Below are 25,364 nucleotides of genomic sequence, written 5' to 3'. Positions count from 1 at the left end.
GGGCCAATGATTCCTTTGGAAGAAATGGCGGCCCACACCAGTACTTTTTGAGGATGCAGGGACGATGGGACTGCAACATGGGGCTTTTCGGTTCCCCATATGCGCCAGTTCTGTTTATTGACGAAGCCGTCCAGGTAAAAATAAGCTTCATTAGTAAACCAAATGCTGCCCACATGCATATCGCCGTCATCAATCCTGTGCACTATATCGTTAGCGAATGTCTCTCGTGCAGCAATGGTAGCGGCGCTGAGGGGTTGCCGCGTTTGAATTTTGTATGGGTAGAGGTGTAAACTCTGGCGCATGAGACGATACGTGGACGTTGGCGTCATTTGGACCGCAGCTGCAACACGGCGAACGGAAACCTGAGGCCGCTGTTGGATCACCTGCTGCACTAGCTGCGCGTTGCCCTCTGTGGTTGCCGTACGCGGTCGCCCTACCTTTCCAGCACGTTCATCCGTCACGTTCCCAGTCCGTTGAAATTTTTCAAACAGATCCTTTATTGTATCGCTTTTCGGTCCTTTGGTTACATTAAACCTCCGTTGAAAACTTCGTCTTGTTGAAACAACACTGTGTTCTAGGCGGTGGAATTCCAACACCAGAAAAATCCTCTGTTCTAAGGAATAAACCATGTTGTCTACAGTACACTTGCACGTTGTGAACAGCACACGCTTACAGCAGAAAGACGACGTACAGAATGGCGCACCCACAGACTGCGTTGTCTTCTATATCTTTCACATCACGTGCAGCGCCATCTGTTGATGAAAATTGTAACTACTGTAATTTCGAAAGTTTGTCTGCCTGAAAATGTACTGTTGTCCCAAGCATATTGCAACAAACGGTGTATTTCTATCGCTGCTCGTTTAGTTTTTATTGCCGTTTCAAATATGCCGGTCATTTTTGAAACACCCTGTAGATGCAGATGTAGAAGCTGATAAGATCTTTACCGTACTATGAACGAAAATTGCGAGGGCTATTCTACAACGAATTATCTTAATTTTTATGGTCATGATTTCTCGCGCTAGATATTCTGTTAGCTTAATGAGTAACAAACACACCTACTGGTTTCACTGTTGGTAACCTCGTCGCCACCTGTGAAAGGCGGGCAAGCTGAGATAAATTCAGTGCCGTCAACCGCAACAATGGAGGTGAATCTCGATGAACAATAGATGGCTTTGAAATTCTGTTTTCGTCTAAAAAAAATCTTCAGCTGAGGCGTAAGCAGTGTTACAATAGACCTATGGAGAGTCTGTTCTTCCCCAGAGCACAGAAACTGGTTTACATTTCTTTTAAGAGGGAGACGATTAATTTCAAAGGAAGGTGGACCCAGCGCTCTGGTTACTATTTGTACGGAAGAAAATAATACCGCTACTGTCATTATGAGAGAGAATCGACGAATAATTTTACGAACGCTTTCTGAAGTATTCGAAATTTCGTCGGGTGTCACCCACAAGTTGATAACAGGAAGTTGACACCTTGTGAGATGTTTGTGCGCGGTGCGTCCAGACACTATTGATTCCTGAACAAAACGACAGTCCCACGCACGTCTGCATGCGGTTGAAGTTGATGTTAGAAGAAAATCTGGAGATTCTTTCGTAGCTAATCACTGCTGATGAAATTGGCTACATCATTTTGATCCTGAGAGAAAACAGCAAAGCTCAGTGGGGAAATCTCATTAATCATCAGTCCCCCAGAAAGTAAAATGGTTGCTCCTGCTGAGAAAGATTTGGTCACCTCATTTTTTTAGCGTGCATTGTGTGGTTCATCAGCATGTTGCACCTGCGCAAATATCAATAACTGGGCAATACTAAATGCACGTCCTGAAAACTTTGCAACTCTATATCAGGGGCAAAAGAGCACATATTCATGAAATAAGCTGGATGTTGCATCACTGTAATGGACGACCACATACTGAAAACGTTGTTAATATCTTGCGAACATCAATGTCAAGTGCATCCATCGCCCTCCCTAAAGACCGGATTTAGCCCCGTGTGGCTTCTTTTCATTCCCTAACCAGAAAAAACAGCATCGTGAGAGACATTTTCGATTATGAGAAGCAGTAGCGAACGCCGCGGAGGCTATTCTGAGGATCTTTCAAAGTGGTTTCCAGCTTGTCGTTGCGGACCGCAGAAATGCTGGGACAACTGCATCACGTACAAAGGAGACCATTTTGAGAAGGACCGTCAAAATTATCATGCTGAGTAACGGTCTGTTGTGAAAAACATATGATAATTCTTTATCGTGTACCCTCGCACGTTGCAGAGTAGTCGCACACTGATTGTTGAAACCAAAACATTCAGCAAGCACGTACGGGACCACTGAACAAGTCCATCGTTGCCAGAAAAGCTGCTAGGGCTTGCGGTGGTGTGATTCCTACTAGCATACTATATGACTCAAAAGCTGACCTTTTTCCCTACAAAACTGCGCCAAGACTTACTCTGTAAGTCGGTTGAATGAGGTTGAATGAATTTTCAAGGTTGTAAAATCCTTTTAAAACCACCATAGATACAATTTTCTAAAGGTTCTACAAAGTCTGTCAGTATGCTTCCCTCACATAATACACCCAAGGTTTCTGTAAACGACGAAACAGTTTGTCGAATTATTTGTCTGTGTGCAACTTTGTTCGACGTGTTTGGCACACATAGGTAGTGTCTGACGCGTTTGAGACAAATTCTCATTGGTGGCCAGCATCACAAGGTGTCGGACGTTGCTTTTGTTCATTTTTCCCCGTTCTTATTTCGTGAGAAAGAGTTTTTCAACCAGTGTCGTGAGTTTCCACAGTTGTGGGAACTACGCTAAAGAGAGTACGTGGAAAAAAACAAAAAGGCACAAGCAGTTACCAAAATGGTACAGGCGTTATGTCTTTCCCAGTCATATATTACGCAGGGAGATGTTAAGAAGAAAAACCAGCAATCTACAAACAATATGCTAGCGGGAGCACAATAAAATAGAAAAAAATCGAAGTGCTTAGGTTCTTCCGTGGGTGATGTACATGTTTCCATGTTGTGGTATTTTGTTGAACTTTCATTATACACTCCTGGAAATTGAAATAAGAACACCGTGAATTCATTGTCCCAGGAAGGGGAAACTTTATTGACACATTCCTGGGGTCAGATACATCACATGATCACACTGACAGAACCACAGGCACATAGACACAGGCAACAGAGCATGCACAATGTCGGCACTAGTACAGTGTATATCCACCTTTCGCAGCAATGCAGGCTGCTATTCTCCCATGGAGACGATCGTAGAGATGCTGAATGTAGTCCTGTGGAACGGCTTGCCATGCCATTTCCACCTGGCGCCTCAGTTGGACCAGCGATCGTGCTGGACGTGCAGACCGCGTGAGACGACGCTTCATCCAGTCCCAAACATGCTCAATGGGGGACAGATCCGGAGATCTTGCTGGCCAGGGTAGTTGACTTACACCTTCTAGAGCACGTTGGGTGGCACGGGATACATGCGGACGTGCATTGTCCTGTTGGAACAGCAAGTTCCCTTGCCGGTCTAGGAATGGTAGAACGATGGGTTCGATGACGGTTTGGATGTACCGTGCACTATTCAGTGTCCCCTCGACGATCACCAGTGGTGTACGGCCAGTGTAGGAGATCGCTCCCCACACCATGATGCCGGGTGTTGGCCCTGTGTGCCTCGGTCGTATGCAGTCCTGATTGTGGCGCTCACCTGCACGGCGCCAAACACGCATGCGACCATCATTGGCACCAAGGCAGAAGCGACTCTCATCGCTGAAGACGACACGTCTCCATTCGTCCCTCCATTCACGCCTGTCGCGACACCACTGGAGGCGGGCTGCACGATGTTGGGGCGTGAGCGGAAGACGGCCTAACGGTGTGCGGGACCGTAGCCCAGCTTCATGGAGACGGTTGCGAATGGTTCTCGCCGATACCCCAGGAGCAACAGTGTCCCTAATTTGCTGGGAAGTGGCGGTGCGGTCCCCTACGGCACTGCGTAGGATCCTACGGTCTTGGCGTGCATCCGTGCGTCGCTGCGGTCCGGTCCCAGGTCGACGGGCACGTGCACCTTCCACCGACCACTGGCGACAACATCGATGTACTGTGGAGACCTCACGCCCCACGTGTTGAGCAATTCGGCGGTACGTCCACCCGGCCTCCTTCATGCCCACTATACGCCCTCGCTCAAAGTCCGTCAACTGCACATACGGTTCACGTCCACGCTGTCGCGGCATGCTACCAGTGTTAAAGACTGCGATGGAGCTCCGTATGCCACGGCAAACTGGCTGACACTGACGGCGGCGGTGCACAAATGCTGCGCAGCTAGCGCCATTCGACGGCCAACACGGCGGTTCCTGGTGTGTCCGCTGTGCCGTGCGTGTGATCATTGCTTGTACAGCCCTCTCGCAGTGTCCGGAGCAAGTATGGTGGGTCTGACACACCGGTGTCAATGTGTTCTTTTTTTCCATTTCCAGGAGTGTATTTGTACAGACATATTTCTTTCTCATTTTCAACTATTCCCTATACCAGCGATTCCTCTCTCTCTCTCTCTTTCTTCTGTATACTCAGCTCTCAAGTCAAATAAAAAAAGGCTCTGTCGGGATTGGTTGCAATTCCCACTAGTGTCAAAACACACTGATTTGCAAAACTCAAGGACGAAAGTAGCTTTCGCATTATGGCGTCACCGCTGAGTAACATAGCTCGAGAAAACTTGAAGAACTAAGTAGAAACAATTGCTGCAGTATACTACAGGAGGTAACTGAAAAAAATACGCAGTGTAACGAACAGAAGTGATCCTCTTATCCAAAGACTATAACCACACTAAAGCAGCTGCGATTCGTGATTGTCCCTTGTGGACACTAGAAAATGCGACAAATGGTTCTTAATAGGGTGTGTGGCTACCACGGATGTCAGTGCATGCTCCATAACGTGCTCCCATGCTAGTCACAAGGCTGGAAACGAGTTGTGGTGGAAGGGCATTCCATTACTCCACCAGCACAGTTGGCAACTAGTCATGTTCCCGCAACATACCGAGTGTCACCCTTACCTACGATATCATCCATGGAGAAGCAGTGAATTAAAATTTGTACCAGTGCCAGGATTCGAATCCAGGTCGCTTGCTTACTGGGCAGATGCAGTAGCCAGTACGCCACGCTGGCACTGCGGTTACTACCGCTGCACGAACTGCCTTATCCTCCCAACCTGATACAAATTCCAACTCCCGCCTCAGCCCATTGCTATTCCTCTTCTAAACTCTCATCAGTATTGTCATGGTTCTCCAATATTGGTTGGGTTGATTTCGGGGAAGAGACCAAACTGCGAGGTCATCGGTCTCATCGGATTAGGGAAGGAAGTCGGCCGTGCCCTTTCAAAGGAACCATCGCGGCATTTGCCTGAATTGATTTAGGAAAATCACAGAAAACCTAAATCGGGATGGCCGGACGCGGGATTGATCCGTCGTCCTCCCGAATGCGAGTCTGCAATATTGGAATAGCACCTTAACAATGAGCGAAATGGGATTAATCCTCCCTGAATAATGGTTTGCGTATCTAAACATAGAATGAAGGCTTTCACGGCAGGTGTTGTCATCACTTAACACTTCCGGGCTGAGATGCCGTGGTCGATACATGAGACTCTCCCCTGACGTTTTGCCTTCGACTGCGGAAGATACCCTCTGAGGACAGCAACAGCGTGACAATCGATTAATATCAATTGAGAGAGTTGGAAATATCAGAGATCATAGCACAGCCGACGTCACGTGACTGACAGCGGCGCCCTCTGGATGTCTCATGTATACGGCGCTCACTCGCGCTCTCGTCGCAGTTCGCTGATTGTCCTCGGAGGACTCCTTCTGCAGTCAAGGCGAAATGTCAGAGGAGAGTCTTGAGTACGGACCACGGCACCTCAGCCCGGAAGTGTTAAGTGATGGTTTGCGTATGTGCTTAGTAAACAGCAAAACGCATTCCAATCCCGGCGCTGTTACAAATTTTAATTCACTGCTGTAGTCAACATCATTATCGTAGATACTGGAAGGTCGTTGGTGTACGTAGTCGTGCAGCAATACGTCTCCCTAATGCTTCCCACACGCGCTAGGTGGGATTTGGGTCGGGGGAACGCGCAAGCCAGTGCATTTGGCGAATGTCCTCTGTTCGATGCCGTCGATACCGTTCGATTGTCGTCCATAAAAGTGAAGTCAGGGCCGAATGCAGGTCTGAAAAGACCCACATGAGAAGGAGTTCAGTCTCACAATACCGTTGACTGCTGAGTGTAACGTTTTCAAAGATATGGAGGTTAGTACGGCCATGCAATATTATGCTTCCGCATATCGTAACACCATCACCAGCAAAATGATCATGTTCAATAATGTTCTCATGTGCGTTAGGCGTTCCCACCTCTCACCATATGAGGGAACGTCCAGCACTGTTGAACGCGATTTTTGGTGGACCAGGTGTTACGGCGTAGGGTGTACTGACCTCTAAATCTTTGAACAAGGTGGAGTCATTAGTCAGTGTTGTTATGACACTGTACTCCTTCTCCGAGTGCACCTTTTCAGAGGTGCATTCGGCCCTGGCTTCACTTTTGTGAACGACTGTGTACAACCGCTTCAAACAGCGTTGGTGGAGTAGTTGTTGGCACGAGAAGATTCGACGAATGGAGTGGCCTACCCTTTCCCCTGACTTCAATCCCATCGTGCGCGTGTGGGACGCGTTGGGGAGACTTACTACAGCACGTCCACATGACCCAAAGACCATCCAGCAGTTGTGAACCTCGTTGTTGGAGCAATGGAACGCCCCACCACAAGAACTCCCTACCAACCTTGTGGTCAGCACGGGAACACGCTACAGATCGTGCAGTGCCATCCATTGTGATCAGACACTCTATTAAGAACCATGTCCTGTCCTACAGTGGACTATCAGAAACCGCAGTGACTTCAGTGTATTTATTGTTTTTCAATGAAAGTGTCATTTCTGTTCGTCTCATTGTACGAGGGTGGGTCAAATGAAAACTTAAATTTGTAATAACAAATCGAAATTTCGCGCTGTTATCCTGTAAGTTGGTAAGCGTGTTACAAACATCTTGCAGAATGGCCTGTAGGTGGCAGCATAGTGCAGATGCACACATACCGTCGCAGTATCAGTATAAAGATGGCCGCCCCACTTGTGACTTGCGTAGTGAAAGTGTGAAACCTATTGAAATTCATCGACGAATGGAGGTTCGGTACGGCGATGCATGTGTGTCACAGCAGCGAGTCTACGAATGGAGTAGGAAGTTCGCAAATGGTGTGACTTCAGTGGAAGATGCTCCTCGTCCAGGTCAGGCACAACGAGTTGTGACTCCACAGAACATTGCAGCAGTTGAAGCCATAGTGAAGGAAAACCGCCGAGCGACACTGAACGACATTGCAGCATGTTTACAGATTAGTCATGGGTCAGCACACCACATTGTGCATGATGTGCTCCAGTTTCACAAAGTGTCTGCAAGATGGATGCCACGGCAGCTGACTCCTGAATTGACAGAACGACGTGTTGGTGCTTGTGAAGAACTTCTTCGGCGCTTTGAACGAGAAGGTGATGGCTTCCTTGCAAGAATCGTTACTGGGGACGAAACCTGGGTTCACTTACACCAACCGGAAAACGAAGAGAGTGAGCAAGGAATGGCGCCATTCCTCTTCAACAAAACCAAAGAAGTTTCGGACAGACCCATCAGCACGGAAGGTTATGCTCACTCTTTTTTTTGGAAGAAAAAGGCGTCATTATGGAGCATTACATGCCTACAATTACCACTGTCACCAGTGCATCATACACAGACCTCCAAAAAAATCATCTGCGGCCTGCAATCAAATCAAAGGGACGTGGGGTGCTTTCAGCGGGTATCCTTCTGCGACATGACAATGCCAGGCCCCACACTGCCCGTACAACAGTTGCAACAATCACAGACCTGTATTTTGACTGTCTTCCTCATCCACCATACTCACCAGACCTTGCCTCAAGTGATTTCCATATGTTTGGACCACTCAAAGACGCAATGGGAGGAAAGAAGTTCCGTTCTGATGAAGAGGTACGCCACGCGGTGCATGGGTGGTTGCGCGGACAACCAAAAGAATTTATTTCTAGAGGAATTTATGCACTTTGTAAGCGATGGAGACTTGCATCGAGCGTGGGGGAGATTATGTTGAAAATTGATACAGCTTTGTACCACTTCTGCTCAATAAATAATATTTAAAAAATATTTAAGGTTTTCATTTGACTCAGTCTCGTATATTTGTTTCAGTTATCTTCTGTACTATACTGTAGCAGTTCTTTTCGTTTAATTTCCCAGGTTCCACCGAGCTATATCAATGTCGTCCAGCAGTGTACGTAACGACACGATAGGCACAGCTTGGCAGATGCTCCAGAAGTGAGGTTAAATTTGACAAACTCGGTTGGTCCCTCCTCACGCTTGTTTGGCAAACCCACGGATAGGAAACAGCGAATTTGACAAACAAATTCATCGTTTACAGAGACCTTAATTCTGTGTAAAGGAGAATCAGTGTTTGATCTGGCGAGTGCAGGCGTGTCGTTGGCGAACGAGCCCGCGTGGCGGCGCCACCGGCGCTTCTCGCTGCGCCAGCTGCGGGTCCTGGGCTTCGGCAGGCGCTTCCAGCCGCTGGAGCTGGAGACGGCCGCGGAGGTCAGCGACCTGCTCGACCTGATGGCGGGCCGCCGGCACGACCAGGCGAGTATCCGCCCGCACTGCACCACCACACAAACCCACTCGATTTACTTTTTCTCCTCGTATGGTCCAATTAAGAACCACTCGCCAATTCCAGTTCCTTATTAGCTGTTCTTTTTTCCAGTACTCTACCTTCAACCTGACTTCTGACCGTTTCATACCAGTTTGTTTCACTCTTCTACCTTGGAATCCTTCCATATTCAATACTCTTTCCCTAAACACTTCTCAACACTTCTCTGCCAGTTGTCTCTTCAGTTTCTATATTATTATTTTTTTCTTTTTTCAGTTCATGTGTCCAATTTCTTGTTGACTTCTCATCCTACAAATATTTGGAGGTCTTTTTGGTTAATATCCTCTCTTGCAATCGATAAAAATGACCAAAAATACGAGTCTTCTTCTTCTCATTACTTCTGATATGACTTACATGTTTCGATTAGTTCCGCCATTACTACACAATTCTCAACCTTCCATAGCTTTTCGTCGGCCTAATACATGGAAGAGCCAAATAAACTGGTACATCACTGGAGCGTCCCCGCAAGCACGTAGAAGTGCCGCAACACGGCGTGGCATGGAGTCGACTAATGTTTGAAGTGGTGCTGGTGGGTACTGACACCATGAATCCTGCAGGGCTGTCCATAAACTCGGAAGAGTACGGGTGGGAGGGGGGGGGGGGTTGGAGATCCCTTCTGAACAGCACCAAGCAAGGCATCCAGATATGTTGATGTCTGGGTAATCTGGTGGGCAGCGGGAGGGTTCAAGGTTCCTCCAGCCACTCTGTAACAATTCTGGACGTGTGAAGTGTCGCATTGTCCTGCTGGAATTGCCCAAGTCCGTCGGAATGCACAATGGACATGAATGGATGCAGGTGATCGGACAAGATACTTACGTACGTGTCTCCTGTCAGAGTCGTATCTAGACGTATCAGGGATCCCATATCACTCCAACTGCACACGTCCACACCATTACAGAGTCTCCACCATCTTTAAAAGTCCCCTGGTGACATTCAGGGTCCATGGATTCATGAGATTGTCTCCATACCCTTACCAGTCTGTTCGCTCGATACAATTTTAAACGAGACTCGCTGACCAGCGACATGTTTTCAGTCATGGACAGTCCAATGTCAGTGTTGACGGGCCCAGGCGAAGCGTAAAGCTGTGTGTCATGCAGTCATCAAGGGTACACGAGTGGACCTTCGGCTCCGAAAGCTCATACCGATGATGTTTCATTGAAATGTGCGCACGCTGACACTTCTTGATCGCCCAGCATTGAAATCTGCAGCAATTTGCAGAAGGGATGCACTTCTGTCACGATGAACGGTTCCCTTCAGTCGTAGTTGGTCCCGTTCTTGCAGGATCTTTTTCCGGTCGCAGCGATATCGGAAATTTGATATTTTGCTGGATCCCTGATATTCACGGTACACTCGTGAAATTATCGTACGGTAAAATTCCCACTTCATCGCTACCTCGGCTGTGCTGTGTCCCATCGCTCGTGCACCAACTATAACACCACGTTCAAACTCACTTAAATCTTGATAACCTGCCACTGTAGCATCAGTAACCGATCTAACAACTGCGCCGGACACTTCTCTTATACGTATAGGCGTTGCCGACCGCAGCGCCGTATTCTGCCTGTTTACATGTCTCTCTATTTGAATACGCCTGTACCAGTTTCTTTGGCGCATCAATGTATTTTTCTAATTGTTCACCTATCTAGTATTTCTGATTCATCTAAATTGCAGTTTGATGCTAAACATTCGCATGCATTTAGACTTTTTGAGTTCGTTACTGCATTGTAATGCCTTATTTTTCCGTTTTTGACAGTCACTTTTTGTTGTAAAAGTCTTTGGTTATACCATACTCCTTTGCCGTTTTATGTATTCTTTCCTCTATAGCAGCCTTTTCCAAGCCATTCTCTTATACTATCTCCCAAAAACATTTACCTTTTTTCTTACCTTTTAAATTTACCCAGTATCTCTTTCCAGAAATTTCGGTGTATTTTTAATGTTTATAAAAAATTCGTTTTTTTCTGCACTTATTCTTAAGCTGATCCTACTGGCTATTTGTTCTAAAAGAGCCATTTGTGTTACGTGCAGATATCACATTTTCAGAAATCGTAGCAAAGTCATCTGCAAGTGGAGACAATTTATTCTAATATTTTTGTTTCTGCTTTCCAAACTTATTGGTGATTGCTTGATTAATTTTTTCCATTCCATGTTCTGACTATTTATTCCAGAACACACTTAAAAAGACTTGGTGACACACTATCACCCAGCGTACACCTGTTTTTTTCGAAGGGCTGAGATATTTCTCCCATAAATTTCACTTTACGGTAGATGACTCGAGAATTTGATTTACTAATTTAAACTTCACACCAAATTCTCAGATTATTTTATCAATAGCTTGTCTGTCAGTGTAATGAAAGGTCTTTTTGAAATAAAAAAAATTACTACAGTATTTTTTGAATTCAGTAACCTGTGATGAGTGAGTGACTTCAGATTAAATATTTGTTAAGAACATGACGTGCCCTTGCTAAAACCACCTTCATATTCACCTAAATGACTGTCTAGCGTTTTTTCTACCCTGTTTAAAAAATGTGAAAAGTTTTTTTAGCGATTACTAACAGTAACAAAATTTGTTGGCATTAAAATTATTTAATGAAGCAACATATTTCGAGGCGTAACCCTCACCTTCAGGCTACACTGATCGTACAATGACATTTAACAAAAGTGCATCCAGATATTAGTCCGCAGCTTGTGGCCGTGCGGTAGCTTTCTCGCTTCCCGCGCCCAGGTTCGATTCCCGGCGGGGTCAGGGATTTTCTCTGCCTCGTGATGACTGGGTGTTGTGTGATGTCCTTAGGTTAGTTAGGTTTAAGTAGTTCTAAGTTCTAGGGGACTGATGACCATAGATGTTAAGTCCCATAGTGCTCAGAGCCATTTGAACCCAGATATTTAAAATGTTTTGTAGTCTTTGCTTATGCAGTCGTCATCTTTATTCAAATGAAATATGTCAGGTTGTTGTGTTCTCGGTTACCTTCATTGCTATGGCTGACTGACACTTGTTAACCACTGTTCACAAATTTTTAATGGATAGTTGAAACACAACGTCTGAATGAACGAGGTTCTTGTACCCTATGTCATTCAATTCACAGGAGTTCGTAGAATACAAATTTCGATATCTTCTGGAGTATCTCTCAAGAGCGATTCACAATGGAGCGACTAAATAAGCCCATCCGGGAGGACGGTTGAATTATCAGGAGACGTAGAGGAGACACAATAAAGAGGTGCATGATTCATCACAGGTTAGCTTGGGCTACTTAGCGTCAGTGTGTCACATAGATGATCAAAAAAACTGCAACAGGAGACCTTTCAAAACAGGTGTTACGCATCAAAGAGTTCCACACTGAATAAATTCTGAGAGCCTACGATTTTACACTAAACGCAACAATAACACTTCCTGCAAAACACACAGCCTCACAAAACAAGTGAATCACACAGAATACCTGGACACATGCCACTGTAACTTCTTACACTACACAGTACTGCGGGAGGAGGGTTATGTAAGTGCCATTCTCTGTGGCAGGTAGAATGGCCAGCGAAGTACATTAGTGTTCTTCATGTTTAGTGTTCTTACCAACCATGATGATATTTCATTTTCGCTGATCCATTATGGATCGTGGGACGACGGCTGGCATAAACTTCTTGATGCAATAGTTTACCAACAGCCGTATGTATTGTAGAAATTTATTTTATTTTATGAACTTCTACGTGCTACCACTTTTGGCATTACATTGATGCCATCTTCAGGCCCCACTCGTCATAGTTGTAAAATCGCTGTACACGTAAGGAGCCGTATAACTGGATCCGTGAATCAATCGTCCTGCAACAGCTCTTAGTGGCCAGGTGACGAAGCTACCTGCTTCGTGGGAGGATTACACTACCGGAAGATTCCTCATCGCCTCTTGAAACTCCCAGTCTGTGTCGCCTGGCCACCAAGAGCTGTTGCAGGACGATTGATTCACGGATCCAGTTATACGGCTCCTTCCGTGTACAGCGATTTTACAACTATGACGAGTGGGGCCTGAAGATGGCATCAATGTAATGCCAAAAGTGGTAGCACATAGAAGTTCATAAAATAAAATAAATTTCTACACTACATACGGCTGTTGGTAAATTATTGCTCCAAGATAAAAATGATGATATTTGGATTGTGGGGCGTTCAACTGCACGGTCATCAGCGCCCGTACAAAGTCCCACTTTTTCGCAACTCAGTCTAGCTACTGTAATGAATGATGAGGGTGATGAAGAAATGATGAGGACAACACAAACACCCAGCCCCCAGGCAGAGAAAATCCCCAACCGGGCCGGGAATCGAACCCGGGACACAGTGATCCAGAGGTAGCAATGCTAGCCCCTAGACCAGAAGCTGCGGACCTTACCAACCGTGCCAGAGCATACCAGGGACATGAACAGCGCCACATGTTGAGTGCTCATTGTGAAGGTCATGGAGGCGCCAAAAAATTCTATGATACAGCGATATCAGCTCATGACAGAGTTTGAAAGGGACCCATATTGGGTCTCCATTTGACCTGTTGGTCGAAGTGTGTAGTATCCAGATTTGTGGGGCTTTCGGATATGACAGTGGTCTAATGTTGTGTTTCACGGGAATGTGAGGGCAAGCACACTTGTTATCAAAGTTGTAGTCCATCACCTCTGACTGCCACATGGGAGAATCCCTGTATTGTGTGCCAAACACGTCATAACTATTCAGTCTGCACCAGTCATCGAGAACAAGTAATGGACACCCTCCGAGGTTCTGTGCCATTCTGCGCCATTGTTTGGGGACTAGCAGCAGCCAGAACAGAGCATTACTATAGCAGGCACGGGCTGCCGTTAACACCACAAGACAAACGGCTGTTTCTGGAGTGGTCTCATGTCGGGGAACCGTGGACTGCTGATCAATGGCGTCGGATTGTGTTCAGATATGAATTACGACTCTGTACTTACCCCAATGACCGTTTTCGGTGAGTATGCCGCCGACTTAGAGACCGCCCATTCTCTCAGTGTTTTTGACAGGCACAGCGGTGATACTCCTGGAGTCATGGTGTGTGGAGCCATTAGGTATGGCTTCAGCTCAAGGCTGGTAGTGATCTGTACATCGTGGACATCCTGCATCCTCATGTGATACCTCTCATGCAACAGCATAGTGGTGCCATTTTTCAACAGGACAGCGCTTGATCACACACAGCACGTTTCTCTATCAACTGTCTGTGTGATGCTGAAGTACTCTCATGGCCAATAAAATACCCTCATCTATCACCAGCAGAACACACATGCGGGGCCAGATGTCAACTGCCTCCCAGTGCCAATATCCAGGATATCGAGCACCAGTTACAACAGCTGCTGACACACGGCACGTTTCTCTATCAACTGTGTGTGTGTTGTTGAAGTACTCTCATGGCCAATAAAATACCCTCATCTATCACCAGCAGAACACACATGCGGTGCCAGATGTCAACTGCCTCCCAGTGCCAATATCCAGGATATCGAGCACCAGTTACAACAGCTGCTGACACACGGCACGTTTCTCTATCAACTGTGTGTGTGTTGTTGAAGTACTCTCATGGTCAATAAAATACCCTCATCTATCACCAGCAGAACACACATGCGGGGCCAGATGTCAACTGCCTCCCAGTGCCAATATCCAGGATATCGAGCACCAGTTACAACAGCTGCTGACACACGGCACGTTTCTCTATCAACTGTGTGTGTGTTGTTGAAGTACTCTCATGGCCAATAAAATACCCTCATCTATCACCAGCAGAACACACATGCGGTGCCAGATGTCAACTGCCTCCCAGTGCCAATATCCAGGATATCGAGCACCAGTTACAGCAGCTGATGGCCAGCTCATATCAGGAGAGGGTACAACAGCTTAATGACACCTTTCCTAACCGAATCAGTGCACGCATCCGGGCCAGTGTGGTGTCAGGTGATACTGTGGCTGATACTGCCAAATAAAATCCCATACCCTTTTAACCCTTTAAGTTTCATTTCATGTCCTGCTCACCTTCTGGATGCTTCAAGTTCTTTTGTCATATTGTCCACATGTGCTATAACTACTATGTAGGTTAAATTGTAGAAACTTGGAGTTAGTACTTACAAACCTTTTTCACTACCTACTGTCCGTGAAAATGGAATTAGTCGAGGTACGATACTAGTACATTATGCGTCCTCTGCCTTAACCAATAAGGTCACTTATGGCGTGCAGATGTATATGCCATATATCAGTTCATTTTCGCAGAAAACTCGGTCGGCTCTGGCGTTGGCTGTGCCTCGATGCATAGCGTAACCCCACACAGACTGCATTTACAGGACTCTCCAGAGACTCGCAAATATTCGCCGAGGTCGCAAAAGTCGTGGGTTACCTCAAACTGTGGTGTCAGGTCTCCTTTTGCCTGGTGTAGTGCAGTAACATGACCTGACGTGGATTCAACAAGTCATTGGAAGACCTGTGCAGAAATACTGAGCTATGCTGCTTCTATAGCCGTGCATAATTGCGAAGGTGTTGCTGGTGCTGGACTTTGTACATGAAATGATCTCTCGACTATGTCCCATAAATTTTCGTCGGGATTCATGTCGAGTGATTTGGGTGGCCAAATCATTCGTCAGAATTGCCGGGAATGGCCATTAAATCAGTCACGAACAACAGTGGCCCAATGACATGGCGCATTGTCATCTATTACATTTCCATCATTGTCTGGAAAGATGAAGACCATGAATAGCTGCAAATGGTCTCCAACTACCCGAACATAACCATTTGCAGTCAGATATCGGTTCGGCTGGACCAGAAGACACAGTCAATTCCGTGTAAACACAGCACACACCATTATGAAGCCACTGCCAGCTTTCACAGTTTTTTGTGTCCATGATCTTGTGGGGTCTGCGCCACGCTCGAACTCTGCCATCAGCTGTTACCAACTGGAATCGGGACTCAACTGACCATGCCACGGTTTTTCAAAAGTCTGTGGCCCAACTGATATGGTCACGAGCCCAGGAGAGCGGGTGCAGGTGATGTGGTGCTGATATCATCTCTTACCAACTGGAATCGGAACTCGACTGACCAGGACACGGTTTTCCAGAAGTCTGGGGTTTCAACCGATATGTTCACGAGCCCAGGAGAGTGGCTGCAGGTGATGTCGTGCTGGCATCAACTCTTACCAACTGGAATCGTAACTCAACTGACGAGGACACAGTTTTCCAGAAGTCTGGGGTTCAACCGATATGGTCAGGAGTCCAGGACACAGTTTTCCAGAAGTCTGGGGTTCAACCGATATAGTCAAGAGCCCAGGAGAGCGGCTGCATGCAATGTCATGCTGTTACCAAAGACACTCGTGTTGGTCGTCTGCTGTCGTGGCCCATTAAAGCTAAATTTCGCCACACTGTCCTAACTGGTACGTTCATCTTGCGTCCCACATTGATCTCTGCAGTTGTTTCACGCAGTGTTGCTTGTCTGTCAGCACTGGCGACTCTACGCAAACGGCGTTGCTCTCGGTCGTTAAGTGAAGGCCGTCGGTCACTGCGTTGGCAGTGGTGAGACGTAATGCCTGAAGTTTGGTATTCTCCGCACACTCTTGTCACTGTGGATGTCGGAATACTGAATTCCCTAACGACTTCCGAAATGGAATCTCCCATGTGTCTAGCTCCAACTACCGTTCCACATTGAAAGCCTGTTGATTCCCGTCGTGCGGTATAATCACGTCGGAAACCTTTTCAAATGAAGCACCTCATTACAAAAGAAAGCTCCCGCCGTGCACTGCCCTTTTATAACTTGTGTCCACGACAATATCAGCATCTGTATTTGTACGTACCGCTATCCCAGGATTTTTTTTACCTCGGAGTATATTTGAACATTAGTTAGTTTGATCCTGTTTTTATTTATCATACCAGGGAAATCCCAATGAACATTTTCGGTCACATATTTTTGTCACCTTGAGTAAACAGTGTAGGGAGTAGTCCCGACACAGAGCCTCGCGGTACATCCTTCCCTGCCCCGTATCTCAACCCTGCAGTGTTTGTCCCGAGTGCAGCACCAGTCAGAGATGTCTGAGTCGCGTGCTGCCGTGCAGAGCGTGCGGAGGCCGTGCGACGGCGCCGTGCTGTTCCCCGACGCTACGTACCGCTGCTTCGCCGCCGTCACGTGGTCCATGTTGGCCGGGTCGCGCCCCGGTCGCGCGTCCGACCGCCAGCTCCTCCTGCTGGGCCGCCGCGGCCGCCAGAACGTTCTGGCCACCGACGGCACCGGCAACGCTATCATGCAGACGCCCTGGATTCGCCACCTGTCGACGGGCCAGTTTGGGCTCGCTGATTTCGTCCAAGGACACAATGCACTCATCGACTACGTCAAGGTAACCTTTTTCCCCATCTGTCTTTTACGAGGGTGAGCCAAATGAAAGCGTTAAATTTGTAATAACAAATCGAAATTTCGCGCCATTATCCTGTAAGTTGGTAAGCATGCTACAAATAGCCTGCAGAATGGCCTGTAGTTGGCAGCATAGTGCAGATGTACACATACCGTCGCAGTATCAGTGTAAAGCTGGCCGCCCCACTTACGACTTGCACCAGGGAAGAACAGCGATTACGGCAAGAAAGGAAGAATGAATTGATTGTTGGTGTTAATAACGATCATCCTCCATTACCTCCTCTGCATTACTGCAGATGACATGTCACTGAGCACATTTGTTCTGTGCATGCAGTACACGTGAGGCGTCTAGTTGTTTCCACTGCACTGTGTGGAATACAAGGTTCTGTTACAGTTCACTAACCTGCTGTTCAAATGGTTCAAATGGCTCTGAGCACTATTGGACTTAACTTCTGAGGTCACCAGTCCCCTAGAACTTAGAACTACTTAAACCCAACTAACCTAAGGACATCACACGCATCCATGCCCGAGGCAGGATTCGAATCTGCGATCATAGCAGTCAGGCGGTTCCAGACTGTAGTAACCTGCTGTCTTCAAATTGCAGAAAACAGCACGCATGTCGTAGGTTCTGTATCTTGAGGCTGAAGAACCAACCAACAACCTAATCAATTCCCTTCCCTGCTCCGTCGCAACCGACCGACTGGCTATTCCAGTATGCAGACAGCATTCATCTGCTCAGCGGAAATCACAGAAGCTACACACGGTTCCACGTAAACACTTGCACCAAGAACTCCGACAATCCTAAAACCAATCACCGTGGAACAGCAGGGAGAAAATGACAAGTCGACACAAACACAGTTTCCATAAGCGGTCGGCGACCAAACACACGTCGTCGATGAGACGACCGACCGATCGACCAACCAAGGTCGTCCCCACTCAAATTATGAGTGTCGGCAACAGTCGAGCGAGTCTTGGCTGTCAGGAGCTCACTGCAGCTCAAACCTGACTCAACTCGATGTGCGTTTGGAACTCGGAGACACGGCGACCCGGGCACCCTGGCCCGGACCTAACCATGCAGAGGGAACTCTTGCCCATTGGGCACCCGACATCTCTGCACAAGGAAGGAACCGGCAAGATGACCAACTGACGAGGCCCAGAAACGGTCAAAGGACCAAATACACGTCACCCGATGAGACGACCGACCGAACGACCAACGAACGGTCGTTCCCGCTCCAGCTGTTGGTGAGTACTGGCTGTGCGGACCTCATTGGCGCTCCGTCCCCCTCTGGACTCCAGACACACGACGACCCGGAAATACTAGCGCTCGCTCCAAAGATAGTACGACAGTGCTCTTATCGAGAAGCGCTGCTGCTGCTGCCACTCACGGGCAAGCAAGCCAGCAACTTAGTGACGCCAGTAAATGGAATAAGAAACGGGTCTAACAAAATGTTGAACAATAAACGGTACAAACTCGAGCCGCGCATGGCTCAAGGCCGTGTGCAGTTTGAGTGATAAGGGACCCCTGATACCTGATACGTCAAGATATGACTCTGACAGGCGACACGTGCGGAAGCATCCTGTCTGATCACCTGCATCCATTCATGCCCATTGTGCATTCGGACGAACTTAGGCAATTCCAGCTCGACAACGCGACACACCACACGTCCAAAGTTGCCCGGTCACGATCAATGGACCACCCTGTATAAAGGGCAGTCAAAAGAAAAGGAGACATATGGAAAAAAGGAAGTAAACTGCTTATTATTTCAAAAGTAATTGCCATATCAATACATTCATCCCATTATGAGACGAAAGGGTCTTTGTCCGAAGGAAATCGACGGCCACGAATCTCTTTCTTTAGGGCTCTAGAAATATGGAAATCACATGGGGAGAGATGGGGACAGTATGAAGGATGTGTAATGGCATCCCAACGAAATTGCTGCAGCGTAATCCAGACAGACACGTCAGCTCCCACAAAGTAACGATGAAATTTTTCTTTGACTGCAAGGGCTCGCTGCTCATTCAGTTACTGGAACATGGCGCCACAATTACCTCACAGCGCTCCTGGACACTCTGCAAAAATTGAAGCGCTCCAGCAAGTCCAAACGCCCAGGAATGTTGACGGACAGCGTCATTTTGTTGTGGATTAATGCGCGCTGAAATGTTGCCAAAAATGCTTCGACTACACTGAGGAAAGATGTTTGACTGGGAAGCCATTACACATCCTGCATACGGCCTTGATCCCTTCTCACGTGATTTCCCTATTTTAGGAGCCCTGAAGAGACATTTGTGTCCGTCCATTTGCTTAGGACGAAGAGGTGCATTCTGCGCACAATCATGGTTTCATAGGCAACCGCTGTCATTTTTCCGTGGAGACATTGACCGTCTTGGCTCATAATTGGATGAATATACACACATCAAAAATGTTTTGTATCACCTCGGTCCCGAGGGTTCCGGAACCTGTACCGAAAATTGGAATAGAGATCAACATAACTATCATTTCCGCCCTTTTTATTGCTCATGAAAAGCACACATTGCATGTTGTACCACAATACAGCGAGACCTTCAGAGGTGGTGGTCCAGAGTGCTGTACACACCGGTACCTCTAATACCCAGTAGCACGTCATCTTGCATTGATGCATGCCTGTATTCGTCGTGGCACACTATCCAAAAGTTCACCAAGGCAATGTTGGTCCAGATTGTCCCACTCCTCAACAGCGATTCGGCGTAGATCCCTCAGAGTGGTTGGTGGGTCACGTCGTCCACAAATAGCCGTTTTCAATCTATCCCAGGCATGTTCGATAGGGTTCATGTCTGGAAAACATGCTGGCAACTCTGGTCGAGCGATGTCGTTGCCCTGAAGGAAGTTATTCACAAGACGTGCACGATGGGGGCGCGAATTGTCGTGCATGAAGACGAATGCCTCATCAATATCCTGCCGATATGGTTGCACTGTCGGAGGATGGCATTCACGTACCGTACAGCCTTCCATGACCAACAGCGGCGTACGTCGGCCCCTCATAATGCCACCCCATAACAGCAGGGAACCTCCACCTTGCTGCACTCGCTGGATAGTGTGTCTAAGGCGTTCAGCCTGACCAGGTTGCCTCTGAACACGTCTCCGACGATTGTCTGGTTGAAGACGCATGCAACACTCATCGGTGAAGAGAACGCGACGCCAGTCCTGAGCGGTCCATTCGGCATGTTGTTGGGCCCATCTGTACCGCGCTGCATAGTGTCGTGGTTGCAAAGATGGAACTCGCCATGGACGTCTGAAGTTGTGCATCGTGCGGCCTATTGCACACAGTTCGAGTCGTAACATGACGTCCTGAGGCTACACGAAAAGCGTTATTCAATATGGTGGCGTTACTGTCAGGGTTCCTCCAAGCCATAATTCGTAGATAGCGGTCATCCACTGCAGTAGTAGCCCTTGGGCGGCCTGAGCGAGGCATGTCATCGACAGTTCCTGTATCTCTGTATCTCATCCATATCCGAACAACGTCGCTTTGTTTCACTGCGAGGCGCCTGGACACTTCCCTTGTTGAAAGCCCTTTGTGGCACAAAGCAACAATGCGGTGGCGATCGATCTGTGGTATTGACAGCCTAGGCATGGTTGAACTACAGGCTATATGAGCCGTATTCCTCCTTCCTGGTGGAATGACTGGAACTGATCGGCTGTCGGACCCCCTCCATCTAATAGGCGCTGGTAAGGCATGGTGGTTTACATCTCTGGTCGGGTTAAGTGACATCTCTCAACAGTCAAAGCGACTGTGTCTGTGATACAATATCCGCAGTCAACGTCTATCTTCAGGAGTTTTGGGAACCAGGATGATGCAAAACTATTTTTGACGTGTGTATTAACAGGTACAGCGATCACTTTTGAAATAATCAACAGTTTACTTTCCTTTTTCCGTCTGCCCCGTTTTCATTTCACTGCTCCTTATAGAATAACACGACAAAACAATCTGCTTTTCGCTTGATCATAGCTCTATTCATTCTCGATGTTTCTTCCTTGCAGATGATAAGAAAGCTGATGCCATTAACGTCGCCTGGATATCAAGAGAGAAGGACACTCATCTTACCACAGAGTATTTCAATCAGCCTCGCCAAGACAGACCACTGATTATCCATAGTGTGAAATTCCGAGAAACTGGCACTGTTGTAGACAAAGTGAAACGATCAAAAACAGCTACGGATGAGCAACATTAACTGCTTTTCTGGCATCGTCCGGAGCACAGTACCGGACTCATTTTGTAGCCCTAAGTCAGTACTCAGAATTTTGCTACATGTTGTTGTTGTTGTTGTTGTTGTTGTGGTCTTCAGTCCTGAGACTGGTTTGATGCAGCTCTCCATGCTACTCTATCCTGTGCAAGCTTCTTCATCTCGCAGTACCTACCGCAACCTACATCCTTCTGAATCTGTTCAGTGTATTCATCTCTTGGTCTCCCTCTACGATTTTTACCCACCACGCTGCCCTAGAAAAACTAAATTGGTGATCCCTTGATGCCTCAGAATATGTCCGACTAACCGATTCCTTCTTCTAGTTAAGTTGTGCCACAAACTCCTCTTCTCCCCAATTCTATTCAACACCTCCTCATTAGTTATGTGATCTACCCATCTAATCTTCAACATTCTTCTGTAGCACCACATTTCGAAAGCTTCTATTCTCTTCTTGTCTTAACTATTTACTGCCCACGTTTCACTTCCATAAATGGCTACATTCCATAAAAATACTTTCAGAAACGACTTCCTGACACTTAAATCTATACTCGATGTTAACATCTACATCTACATCTACATGATTACTCTGCAATTCACATTTAAGTGCTTGGCAGAGGGTTCATCGAACCACAATCATACTATCTCCCTACCATTCCACTCCCGAACAGCGCGCGGGAAAAACGAACACCTAAACCTTTCTGTTCGAGCTCTGATTTCTCTTATTTTATTTTGATGATCATTCCTACCTATGTAGGTTGCGCTCAACAAAATATTTTCGCGTTCGGAAGAGAAAGTTGGTGACTGAAATTTCGTAAATAGATCTCGCCGCGACGAAAAACCTCTTTGCTTTAATGACTTCCATCCCAACTCGCCTATCATATCTGCCACACACTCTCCCCTATTACGTGATAATACAAAACGAGCTGCCCTTTTTTGCACCCTTTCGATGTCCTCCGTCAATCCCACCTGGTAAGGATCCCACACCGCGCAGCAATATACTAACAGAGGACGAACGAGTGTAGTGTAAGCTGTCTCTTTAGTGGACTTGTTGCATCTTCTAAGTGTCCTGCCAATGAAACGCAACCTTTGGCTCGCCTTCCCCACAATATTATCTATGTGGTTTTTCCAACTGAATTTGTTCGTAATTTTTGCATCCAGGAACGTAGTTGAATTGACAGACTTGAGAATTGTACTATTTAACGATTAATCGAATTCCAACTGATTTCTTTTGGAACTCATGTGGATCACCTCACACTTTTCGTTATTTAGCGTCAACTGCCACCTGCCACACCATACAGCAATCTTTTCTGAATCGCTTTGCAACTGATACTGGTCTTCGGATGACCTTACTAGACGGTAAATCACAGCATCATCTGCGAACAACCTAAGAGAACTGCTCAGATTCTCACCCAGGTCATTTATATAGGTCCGGAACAGCAGAGGTCCCAGGACGCTTCCCTGGGGAACACCTGATATCACTTCAGTTTCACTCTTCTTCAGAAACTCTTTCCTTGCCATTGCCAGTCTATCCTCTCTACTTCGACCACCATCAGTTATTTTGCTCCCCAAATAGCAAAACTCATTTACTACTTTGAGCGTCTCATTTCCTAATCTAATTCTCGCAGCATCACCCGATTTAATTCGAGTACATTCCATTATCCTCGTTTTGCTGTTATTGATGTTCATCTTATATCCTCCTTTCAAAACACTGTCCATTCCGCTCAGCTGCTCTTCCAGGTCCTTTGTTGTCTCTGACAGAATTACAATGTCATCAGCAAACCTCAAAGTTTTATTTCTTCTCCATGGATTTTAATACCTACGAATTTTTCTTTTGTTTCCTTTACTGCTTGCTCAATATACAGATTGAATAACATCGGGGAGAGGCTACAACCCTGTCTCACTCCCTTCCCAACCACTGCTTCCCTTTCATGTCCCTCGACTCTTATAACTGCCATCTGGTTTCTGTACAAATTGTAAATAGCCTTTCGCTCCCTGTATTTGACTCCTGCCACTTCAGAATTTGAAAGAGAGTATTCCCGTGAACATCGTCAAAAGCTTTCTCTAAGTCTACAAATGCTAGAAACGTAGGTTTGCCTTTCCTTAATCCATTTTCTAAGATAAGTCGTAGGGTCAGTATTGCCTCACGTGTTCCAACATTTCTACGGAATCCAAACTGATCTTCCCCGATGTCGGCTTCTACCAGTTTTTCCATTGGTCTGTAAAGAATTCGTGTTAGTATTTTGCAGCTGTGACTTATTAAACGGATAGTTCGGTAATTTTCACATCTGTCAACACCTGCTTTCTTTGGGATTGCTACGTATGTTGGCTAAAGTCCATAGGGAACGACTGAAGCGGAATTACAACAACCTTACAAAGTGCTAGACAGTACGCTAGGTTACCCTGTAACATTTGTGTGTTGTCTTCGGCCTGCATTATCATTGACTGGAGTCAAGTTGTCTTAAGTGATGACGTGTCTGGGGAGAGTCTGTACAGCTGTGGGATACCAACCAGACAGTCGGCCGCCATACGACCCAACAGTCGAAAGTGATGGTCTAGCGTGCAGTTTCACCTCATAGCAGGGGCCATTTGGTTCTCATCCGCAGCACCCTTATACCAGAGTGGTGCGCCGACGACGTTCTATTGTTCCAATGTGATACATGTACCTTTGTGAACTTAACATTTCTGAGAACGCACGCTGTTACAGCGTGATTACCTGTAAATACCACATTAATGCAATAAATGCTCAAAATGATGTCCGTCAACCTCAATGCATTTGGCAATGCGTGTAACGACATTCCTCTCAACAGCGAGTAGTTCGGCTTCCGTAATATTCCCACATGCATTGACAATGCGCTGACGCATGTTGTCAAGCGTTGACGGTGGATCACGATAGCAAATAGCCTTCAACTTTCCCCACAGAAAGAAATCCGGGGACGTCAGATCCGATGAACGTACTGGCCATGGTGCTTCGACGACCAATCCACCTGTCATGAAACATGCTATTCAATACTGCTTCAATCGCACGCGAGCCATGTGCCGGACATCCATCATGTTGGAAGTACATCGCCATTCCGTCATGCAGTGAAACATCTTCTAGTAACATCGGTAGAACATTAAGTAGCAAATCAGCATACATTGCACCATTTAGATTGCCATCGATAAAATGGGGGCCAGTTATCCTTCCTCCCATAATGCCGCACCACACATTAACCTGCCAAGGTCGCTGATGTTCCACTTGTCGCAGCCTTCGTGGATTTTCCGTTGCCCAGTAGTGCATATTATGCTGGTTTTCGTTACAGCTGTTGGTGAATGACGCTTCGGTCGCTAAATAGAACGCGTGCAAAAAATCTGTCATCGTCCCGTAATTTCTCTTGTGCCCAGTGGCAGAACTGTACACGACCTTCAAAGTCGTCGCCATGCAATTCCTGGAGCATAGAAATATGGTACGGGTGCAGTCGATGTTGATGTAGTATTCTCAACACCGACGGTTTTGAGATTCCGATTCTCGCGCAGTTTGTCTGCTACTGATGTGCGGATTAGCCACGACAGCAGCTAAAACACCTACTTGGGCATCATCATTTGTTGCAGGTCGTGGTTGACGTTTCACATGTGGCTGAACACTTCCTGTTTCCTTAAATAACGTAACTATCCGGCGAACGGTCCGGACACTTGGATGATGTCGTCCAGGATGCCGAGCAGCATAAATAGCACACGGCCGTTGGGCATTTTGATCACAGTAGCCAAACATCAACACGATATCGACCTTTTCCGCAATTGGTAAACCGTCCATTTTAACACGGGTAATGTATCAAGAAGCAAATACCGTCCGCACTGGCGGAATGTTACGTGATACCACGTACTTTTTGTGACTATTACAGCACCATCTATCACAAAGCGAAAAAAGTGGTCCATCTAAAACATTCATATTTCTTTACGTAATACATGAATATGTAATAAAAAATGGGGATTCCTATTTTAAAAAACGCAGTTGATATCCGTTTGACCTATGGCAGCTCCATCTAGCGGGCCAACCAGAGCGCCA

The 25,364-nt window shown here is 46.8% G+C and overlaps 1 protein-coding gene across 1 annotated transcript in view; it reads left to right on the top strand.

Annotated features, from left to right (window-relative positions):
* The window catches only part of LOC126214940 (probable cytochrome P450 304a1), a 122,625-nt gene that overhangs the window by 28,669 nt on the left and 68,592 nt on the right, over window positions 1-25,364 (top strand). The window contains exons 3-4 of the mRNA XM_049941578.1: window positions 8,473-8,687; window positions 16,812-17,090. Coding sequence (XP_049797535.1) covers window positions 8,473-8,687; window positions 16,812-17,090 — 494 coding nt within the window. The remainder of the gene's footprint in view (window positions 1-8,472; window positions 8,688-16,811; window positions 17,091-25,364) is intronic.

Source organism: Schistocerca nitens, chromosome 12, assembly GCF_023898315.1.
Source record: "Schistocerca nitens isolate TAMUIC-IGC-003100 chromosome 12, iqSchNite1.1, whole genome shotgun sequence".
Classification (NCBI taxonomy): domain Eukaryota; kingdom Metazoa; phylum Arthropoda; class Insecta; order Orthoptera; family Acrididae; genus Schistocerca; species Schistocerca nitens.
This window is presented reverse-complemented; position numbering and strand designations above follow the sequence as displayed.